General features: G+C 33.8%; 1 protein-coding gene across 8 annotated transcripts in view; it reads right to left on the bottom strand.

The window, feature by feature from the left end:
* Window positions 1–10,509, bottom strand: part of Nbea (neurobeachin) — a 760,086-nt gene that overhangs the window by 118,201 nt on the left and 631,376 nt on the right. For all 8 annotated transcript variants that reach the window (XM_004631077.2, XM_023714988.1, XM_023714990.1 and 5 more), the window contains 3 exons: window positions 6,216–6,333; window positions 5,923–6,025; window positions 1,062–1,177 (listed from right to left, as the gene is read on the bottom strand). In XM_004631077.2, the coding sequence (XP_004631134.1) occupies window positions 1,062–1,177; window positions 5,923–6,025; window positions 6,216–6,333 (337 nt within the window). The remainder of the gene's footprint in view (window positions 1–1,061; window positions 1,178–5,922; window positions 6,026–6,215; window positions 6,334–10,509) is intronic.

Genomic DNA, 10,509 nt, shown 5'->3' with positions numbered 1-10,509 from the left:
ATGAACACATCTCTGTTAACCTTGAGGAAAGGGTTTTTTTTTCAAGATTTAAAAGTATATATGAATACATGAATGCATGAATAAATGTGTACATACAAAAATACTAAAATTAAAATCCAAAAGCACTGTAACACTTTAGCCTTTTCCCTTTTGCTGATGAGTCATGTTCTCCTGCCTTTAATGTGTCTCTCTATCATCTATATTTAATATTTGAATATCATGTCCACATTCATACATCTGGCAGATTAAAAAATAAAACTATTGTATAATTATCTTTTTCAAAGCAATTTGGAGCAGAACATTACTCTAAATTCATGATTGTAAGCCCTTATAACAAAACAAAAATCATATATAAACACATTATGTGGCTAAGGGCATCTGATTATAAAATGTTTTTGTGTAGCCTGATTTATAGAAGCAAACACTGTAAATAAATATGAATAAGAACTTTAGGAGCTGAATTTAAGAAAAAATAATGAGGAATGTTAATCTTACAAGCAAAAATATAACCACTAACAGCCACTAATGTAGCAGGAAAACAAACCACTATTTCCTTCTAATTTACAAGCATAGTAACCACTGCGGTTCATGGCAGTTACTCGTCATTTAGAAATGTAATCTGATTTTTATTTTTATTTGAAGATTAAAAAAAAATGCTGTAACCCAATCATGCCATAATCCAGGTGACATCTGTACTAGGCAGAATCCTGTTGTTATTCTCCTGTCTTGCTGCTATTGCTGAGAATGACAAAGTAGTGAAATTACATTTTCCCATTATTATTTCCAGACACTCTGGCAATGGTTTGTTGATTCTAATAAAGCTTCAGACAAGGCTGTCAGCAAAGGAAATGGTAGAAGGAGAGCAAAGAAAAGCTTCTTCAACAATAAATGCATCTAAAACCTTGGTATTAGCTTGTACAATTTCTGAGAAAGTTTAATGTGAGTACTTCAATATTTATTCTCATGCTATATTTGAATTTCAAAGAGAAAAAAGTATCATATCATTACCAGTAATTCTTATGAATATAAACATTATGAGCTAAAAGAATGAGATGTCTTACCTGCAATAGTATTGAGGAACATCAAATATTCAAAGTTTGAAATTTCCCTTCTTTGCCAGCGCTGAGTCATGTTGGAAGATTTATAAAGTTGTCGAGGAGTGGCCAGTGATATCCTCCTGGCAATTAAACATGCCATAAAAATAAGTCTCTTTTAACTCACAACTTTTAAAAATCCAACATTAACATGTTAATATAACATGCACCATGTATAATGTTATATCATATTATACTATAATACATTTGATATCATTCAGCTTAAAATAATTTATTGTTTGTCCATAAATAAGTTATAGTTTTACATATATCTCTATATATAGAGAGAGATAAAAAGCTATATATAAAATATCTTTTAATTGTTGAAATTAGCAATGTTGTTAATTCTACTTCAGAAAAAAAATTACTTAGGATAAGCCAATTTGAAAGCAATTCTATTTGAAAATTGTATCTGGAGATACATAAATACAAGCAAACAAGAACAAAAAAACCCATACTCAAAAATCAAGGTGTATTTTTTCCTGAGGGAGGTTCTGGCTTTTTTCATCAATACATATTTGTAGTACACAATGTTTACATTCCTTCTGTAGTACTGCTACATGTTCAATATACATTATTAATTCCCCCTTTTATCCTCTTTTGCTTCCCCTATCACTTGATCCCCTTTGTACTTGAAAAAGATCTTTCCCCCTGCTTATTATTTTTTATTTGTTCTTTATTTATAATATGGGTTTATTATGAGAAACTGGTTTTTAAGCAATTTAGAAAATCTAACCCATGATAATAAGCTAGGTAGGAATTTATTTAATGAAGTGTCTGCTTGCAGACATTTGACTTAAGTCTTCCACTGGACTTTTACACCTACTCCATGCCTGCAGTGTGCACACATGTGCAGTCTACACTCACACAGTCTCCCAGTTGGCCCTTCTCACTACTTCCTTTTCTGCTTCTCTGCCATGCTGTGATGTAGCCAGGGGCCCTTGGTGGAGACTCAGCCAATGAAGCCACCTGATCTAGGACTCTCAGTCCCCAGAACTATGAATTGAATAAACCTCATTGCGTTATAGTTTCTAGTGTCAGGATTCTGGGTAGCTATTCAAAACAGATAAGGACAACATCTTAACAATGTAATTACTACTTGAAAATACTTATAAACTGCAGGAAAAATAAAACTTGTATTTCACTCTTAATCACAGTTACTAGTGGGATATTTGCACCTGTTGGGCATTGTAGTTTCATAAATCTTGGAATCCAATCTGACACTACTCCCTCCATCTGCCTTGTTTCATTCTACTTTTTCATAGAACTCTTGTTTTCTAATCCTTGAACCACTCAACACAAATTTCACAAAGATGTCCCTGAAAAGAATGACTTCTATGTAATATTGAAACTTATAGACAAAAAGTGTTATGTATCATAACAAATTTTAAGTCATCAGCTTTATAAATAAAGGGTATATTCTTTGTAAATGAAGACTCTAGTGAAGTGCTAAAGAAAGGGATTGACTGATTCAATAGTAAATATATTAGCCAAAGAGTAGTAGTCAGTATGAAGTCTAGAATATGGACATGTGTTTGCCAATAGTATTTTTTGTCACTGAGAAAAGGTATTGTATTTAGGATCAATGTTCGTTACCTCAACAAAGGACATGGAGTAGGAATTAAGACAGTAAAAAAAGATGAATAACTCATCTAAATCTAAATTTTCCTATTTTTAAAATGTGATAAGAATCTCAATCTTATAGGATTATAGTTGTTTTAGAAAGTAAATAAAATAGTATTTACAAACTAAAACATGAAGTATAGTTCCTGGATCACGGGAAGTACTGAGTTAAAAAAAGGTCTGGATATCAATTAATTGATAGGGCATTTGTTAGCCTATACTAGCTTAAGGGAAATAGTCAATTTGTTTTAAACCACTGTGCATTAAGCATGTGTAATGTGATTGATCTCCTTAGTGTGCTTGGCCAAGAATTGACTAAAATGATTTTGGAGTCAATTATTCTGGCAGTATACCTGTATGTGAATGTAATAATGTTCTGTTGTCTCAAATTAGTATCTTAAGACTTCAGGTTAGACTTTCCTAGAAAAAGTAAGTTCTGCTTCACTGACAAAATCTAATGTCAGGAATGGGAAGCAAAGAATGGATCTCTAGAAGTTAGTTGTGTGTGGTTCTATTAAGATGGTAGAGAGCTTCTACCTACAGGAAAAATGTATCATTCCCTCCCTTCCACAATTCTCTAATATAATGAGTTCATATACATACACATGTGAATGCTTACAGATGCATGCATATCTATTCACTGACCTATTTATATCTCTATGTGTGTATATGCATGTCTATATGTGTATATCTAAAGTTTATACAGTACCTTTACTTTATCCTCTCAAATGTCCCTGCAAAGATACTGATCTTATTTTATTATATATGAGTGTCATTCCTATTTCCTAGTGTTACTCATTCTTTCAACAAACATTTATTTTTTATATTTATTTATTTTTTGTGGTACCAGGGATTGAACTCAGGACACTGCGCTTGCCAGACAAGTGCTTATTCTACTGAGCTATCTCCCTGGCCCCAACAAACATTTACTGAATTCCCACTAAATACTAAGAACTCCTATTGTCACTCAGTTCACAAGTGGCAGGTCTAAGCCTACATTCAATGCTCTCCCCATAACCTACTTTTTCTAAGACTACATGTCTCAGGAAATAAAGATAGGGTGGCTTTATGAAATGACAACAACAAAAAAGAAAAATTACTGATTATTTATTTTGCTTTCAATTTTTCTAACCAAAATGTCAATCTTCCGAAAGTCAAAAAGAGATCAAATGTGGTTAAAAGGGAATTGAGACTCAGAATATGCAAGGATGATAGTAAAACAGCTACTGGTTGCTTTAAATGAATTCAGGTTTAGACAAGCCCAAGACCACTGCAGGAAATTACACACACCAGCTAGAAAGTCTCTTAGTGATCTTGAGGAATGATGGTCATTGAGTAAGATATGAGGAGACAGGAGATTACTTCTAAAAAGGAAAAAGTTAGATCTATTAGTGAGTTCTTAATGTTCATTCCTGGAAAAATTCTTGAATTGATGATTAAACAAATAGTTTGTAAGCACTTGGGGAAGGAAATAGCAACTACTCTGAGTCAGCTTCGATTCAATAAGAACAAGTCTTGCAAAACTAACCTCATTTTCTTTGATAGATTAAATGGGCTTTTTCTTTGACCTGTATTTTATATAACTACTTCATAGTCTACTTCTACTAGCAAATATCCTGAGCATGTGCATACATGTCAGTGAATTGTTGTTGCACTTTAAGCTTTAAGGGACTAGATAAGATGTAATACAAGGAAACTCCAGTTGAATAGCACTTAAAAACACTTCTGCAATTAGGCTCTGTGCTAGGTGCTGTAGATTAAAAGACAAGTAAAACACATTCCCTGTCTTTAAAATGTCTGTAACCTATTTAAGAGAAGATAGACAAAGATTAGTTTTTCTTTCCCCCTAGGTAGTGCCCAGAAATAATCCTCAGAGATAGTCTTTATTGTAGACACTGCTGCTTGTCTAGTTTTTTTTTTTTTTTTCTACAACAGAAACCCTCCTTTTTTGCAATTAAGGTATGACAAGACGCCAGTATATTTTCCCTAAATTCTAGAGGATCACTGGAGTAGGCAAGCAAACTTATACCTCATTGCTTAAGAGGTGGGAAACTGATTTATGCCAGCCAACAGGACATAAGATTGCTGGACGGTGCTAAGAAAAATATTCCTTCTTATAAAATGGAGAAGCTTGAAGAAACATTTTGTGTCTTTTTCTTTCTTTTATGTAGTACTGTGACGATGTGGTATCCGATGTAGCAATGGAGATTTGGGGAACATGAAGTTGACTTAAGAGTCCTTGTATCACCAAATCTCTGGGCCAAAACTGTCACCATCTTAACCTGATATTTTTTATATTACACACACACACACACACACACACACACACACTCACACACACACTCACATACACACAGCTAAAAGCCCCTTTTTTAGTCAGGTATTCAGTTACTTGGAGCCAAAACCAGACCTATTTATTTATGCAACACATAAACATTAGTACTTTTTAGTGCCATTAATAAAATGAGGTTTTAAGATGATTCTTCTAAAACCCTGAACTGAAAGATTTAGGTACAGTTTAAAACTACACTACAATTTAATGACTATTAAATCTCAGTAAAATCTAAGGGTTTTATTACTTTTATAAAGAAGCATTTATCGATAGTTTCATAAAACATAATTTAGACCTGGGAGCAGTTATACATGCCCACAAGTCAAACTATTCATGAAGCTGAGGCTGGAGGGTTGCCAAATTTGAGGCCAGACTGGGTAATTTAGCAAGAGTCTGTCTGAAAATTTAAAAACATTTTAAAAAGGCCTAAGGATGTAGCTTACAGATAGAGTACTTGCCTAATACAGATAAGCCCAGGGTTCAATCCCCTGGACTGAAAAGAAAAATAAAATCTTCCCCAAAATAATTTATATGATACTACAGAGAAATTAATCAGGGACAACTTGAGGCTTTTGGCTTGTTTCCTATAAGTTTTTAACAGGAAAAACGTCTGCATCTATGATTTTATCCATGATATGAAACCAACTTTTTCACTTACTTATTTACATATGTGTTAAAATTCTATCTTAATCGTTTGTCATTCTCTAATCTGCTATTTTCATAACTTCTTTTCCTAAAAATATCCCATAAAGAAAGGAAATTCCTTGATACTTGAAATAATTATAATGGTGCAATCCAACATTTACATTTCTATCATATTAAGATTGAAATATGTGAACAAATCATAGATAGTACGTAACACGACATAATTACCTGGCTTGTGGCAACCCATAGCTGGTCCCTACTCCAACCCGAGGCAAGCTATAGACAACTTTTTTTACTGTTGCTTGGTCAGGGAAATTAAACATAACTGAGGCTGTGGGAAGAAGAAAAGAACAAAATTTAGAAAACCACAGGAAAGCTAACCATCGATTTAAGGTATCATTTTGTTTTAGTGATAGCAAACCAAAGAGAAATACAATGGCAAAAAAAAGAAGAGTATTACAATATGTATTACTATCTGAACACAAGGACATTTCTCTGTCATGTCATATAAGAGAACTTACTTCGGTTTGCCATAAATACTTCCAGAGCAGTGTTTTGTAGAAGATAACGTCTTGAAAACACAGCTCGTATCTCACTGAACATCCACTTTCCATGAAGTCCCTCAGTGTACGCAAGGACCTAAAACAGTTTAAAGGGAAGTAACAAAATATGCATCAATACCTCTGGCAGTATCTTAGACAGTCCTGCATTGAAGTCACTACTGTGAGGATTTTCTTGATTACGATCTCTCTCAACATTGTCAACAGTTGATGCTATATAGTTTGAAAATGTAAGTGAATTTAGATGAACTTAGTTGGCTTATAAGGAAACAAGAGAGTGAAAATTGTATGTTTGAGATAATACTGTGACTGAAAATAGAAAATATGTTATCGTGTTCAAGCCTTGCACTTCATTAATTGGACTTGATGATCACCTAAGACATAAAAGGGCTAAAATATACGCAGCGAATGTTTAAATTGTTAAAAATTTATTACAATAAAAGACATACTGCCATCAAGCCACCTCAGTATACTCCCTTGCATTTGAATACACTTATCCTTCATTGTTGATATCTTCTGAAGCAGCTGTCCTCTCTTTCATGAGTGTCTTTACAAGTTATGATCAGAAATATGGTGAATGCTCCTGTCAAGTATCATTTAGAAGAAATGCAGGCTCATAAGAGAAATCATAGTGTATCCTCATCAAACTTATTCACTGACTTGGTACTCTTGTTTTCTGGCTCTGCCCCAAAGTAAAAATTACCACGAATGGTAGACATTTTGAATCAATTCAGGACATCAAGACAGCTATGCCATGACAGCACAACTAAAGATACTCATGAAAGAGGACATCCAGGGGCCAGGGAGTTGGCTCAGTAGAATAAGTGCTTCCCTGACAAGTGCAAGGGCCTGAGTTCAATCCCTGGTTCCACCAAAAAAAAAAAAAAAAAAAAAAAAAAAAAAAAGAAAAAAAAAAAGAGGACATCCAGAACTGCTTCAGAAAGTGGCAAGAACAATGGGATGAGTATATATAATTGATGGAGAGTATATTGAAGGGGATCAATGGTAAAGCATCATTTACCATAATGATTTTTAAAAATTTAAAGCAAAACATATGTCTATATACTGTTGTTTCCTTTCACTAGTTCCCCTTTCCCCTTTCTTTCTTGCTTAATGGAAGCCCCACCATCCTTCAAATATCCAAATCATTACACTAGGCAATGGATTATGATTGGTCTAAGCCAAGTTTCAGCAACCTTTTCTGTAAAAGGCCAGATAGTAAATGTTTTTAAGCTATTGCAACTATTCAGCTTTGCCACTTCTGCACGAAAACAGCCACAGTGCTTAAATAAGCATGCATGACTGTGTCACAAAAAAACACTATTTACACAAGGGTGGCTGAATTTCAATTGGGGTCAGAGTTTGGCTGATTCACATTATAAGCCAAATATGACCATGCTATTCCCCATTTTCCTAAATTCTCTTGCAATTTTAGGGGCACAAATTTGACTCACAATTGACTAATGAGAACACAGCTGAAGGCGGGACGTTTTAGAAAAGCTATGCACTTGTTTCACCTTGCTTCAGGGGAGATGAGGTGACTAAAACCCAAGCACTGATTGGCTAACTGAAGAGGAAGGCCAACGTCAGCTCTGCAGAGATCTGTGAGAAACCTTGGCAACCATACCTATAGGAGCTTTCTGTTACATGATGCAGAACAGTCCTGACTGGATTAAGTCGTGGTTGTGAAGCCTGTAATGAACACACGCTTTCTTGATAGGCCAAGCCAAGGTACATTAATAATACAAAAATGTTTTCTGCATGCTGTGATATATTCAACTGCACTTGCATTTGCTATGATGGAAAAGAAGTTAGTTACTGAGACTTATGTACATTTGATTTTTTTAAACTTTGAATATAAGCTAGGAGGTTTCTTTTTATATTTTCTTTCTTTAGAAAATTAAGGGAAATAAAGATTAAATACAAAGTATATAATCTTTTGGTCTTATTTTTGAAAATCCCACTTTCTACATCTTATTCAATTTTTGCTTTTCACTACAAATGAGAAGGTTTTAGGAGATAGAGATCTACTTAAATCTTGAAATACTTAGGAGTCAGTTAGACTCCTATTAAACTTTGGCTGTGCTACTCGCTAAGTATAGGATCTTAGAAAAATTAATTGCACTTGATTTCTGGCTTCTGAAGAACAGTGACAACATTATATATTTCTAGTTAGTTTAGGCAGACACAATGACTGTGAAGTATATGGCCCTAAGTACTAAGATATGTTCAGAAGTGAATATGTTCTTGCTGAGGATCATGCAACTTTTTTTTTGGTTTCTAAAGGCAAATCTTCTTATACATTTCACATAGTTCTAGGTTTTTAAAATTAATTTTATTGAGAAACAAATAGCAATGAGACAGTTTCAAAACTGATTAGTAGGACAGTTTCAATAATTAATACATTGCATATTGTGTTCGTAGTGGTTATTCATAGTATAAGATGCAGACATGATATCCTGTCTGAACACTGTTAGTACAAATCTTTCTTCTCATTGAATTAAGAGAAAGTAGCTGTATATCTATCTTAGTTATTTTGTATATACAGATTGAAAATGGTCCTTGATTTGCATCCCCTTTTCTTGTTTAGTTTTGTCAGAGATGGGTATTCCCTTGCCATTTAAATATTGTAGGTGCATGAATTCAGCAAAATAATCCAATATAGTCCAGTAGTCCATAATAGTAGTGGGATATCCATAGGACTGGCAATGTCAGAAGTTGTTGACTTGAGCTTTTTACAGCTCAGCATGTTAATATGGATTTACTTTTTATACTTCGTTTTTACTGCTGGATGGTTAAGACCAAGATAAAGCAAGACCTATATAACAAGAAATGGAGCTTTTGTATCTGCTAAAGTTAGTCAAATCCCCTCAGGATTTACCCTGAAAGTCTGTAGATCCTTTGTCAGTGTCAGCCATGTGGGTGAGTCACGGCCATTGCTTGACTAATTTGCTCTCTGTGAAAGCCTGAGAGAATGTTTCCTTTACATGTGACTCTCCTTAGGCACATGCTACATTGTCGATCACTTTCCTCTGTGACCCCATAATCTCCTTGATGAGAAAATTTTGGACACCACTGAGATACACAGTGTTACAGTACAGGTTCTCCTATGTCCTGAGTCTTCACTGACTTGTAAAGGCTAGGGCCACAATGTTGGCTGTCCTTGCAGCCCTTCTTTTTCTCTAATTTTTCATCTGAAAACTTAAGCTGTTAACCCTCCAGAAGAGAAGCTTAATGATATTATTACCCTATAACATAGGCATTTGAGCTTAACCTTACTATCTGTCTGAATATCAAACATCTTAGGCATAACATGGAACAGGTATTTTCCATCAAGTATTGATATGTTAAACTTTAAATCCCTACAGAATGAGAAGAAAAAATAAAAAAAAATGTTTAAAAAATAGGAACAAAGAATTACATATTTTTACACAGAAATTTAGAAATCTAACCATATACAGCCTTGTAGCAGGACAGTCCTATGCCATTCATTTTTCCTATCTCTTGTTTTCATTTATTACCTTTTTTAAAACAAATATTTACTTGAGAGACAGTATAGGAGTAATTGATATTGTATTGTTCCAATTTTAGCGTATGTGCTCCTGAAGCGAGCACCACAGAGTTCTAGTGTTTTGCCACTAATTATAACATTTGGCTATAATATTTTCCAGATTTGAATTTCACAGACAAGTAAAATTTTCTAAAAAAGGAAGAAATAGTAAAACAAGATGGATAGTTTCTTTTGTGTGTATAAAGTAAGAAACATTTTAAGAAAAACAGTTGAAAACTATCTTCAACCATGACTGTTGCACTAAAAACTATGTAGGTCATGTGAAAAACCCAAATAGTAAAACAAGTAAAGAACAGACTTTCTCATATAACTGTGCTGGCAGCTTTATAGCTACATTGGTATGTTAGGAAGATATCTTGATAGTTGTGTGTCTAGATCTATCTCACATGTACATACACACAGTAATATTTTTTACTCACTTTTAGTTTTGGAAACTATGATATAATGAATATTTGATTAGACAGGTAGCTCAAACTACACAAGTTAGTTTGACTACTTTAAGTGTTCCATGTTTATTGAAAAAAACTGTGCCAATTATAAATTTATGACGTTTCAGGTTCACCTTAACCCTGAATTACTTGTTCTGTGAAAATGAATCTGTGATCTTTAAATATTTTTTATCTGCTAGCTGGCAAGATGATGAACTCTGTCAGGAAAAGGTTCTTTTCTTTTTTTTTTTTTTTT

The sequence above is a fragment of the Octodon degus genome, unplaced genomic scaffold (genome assembly GCF_000260255.1).
Source record: "Octodon degus isolate 3935 unplaced genomic scaffold, OctDeg1.0 scaffold00038, whole genome shotgun sequence".
Classification (NCBI taxonomy): domain Eukaryota; kingdom Metazoa; phylum Chordata; class Mammalia; order Rodentia; family Octodontidae; genus Octodon; species Octodon degus.
Note: the sequence above shows the minus strand (reverse complement) of the source record. Positions and strands in the feature narration are given on the sequence as shown.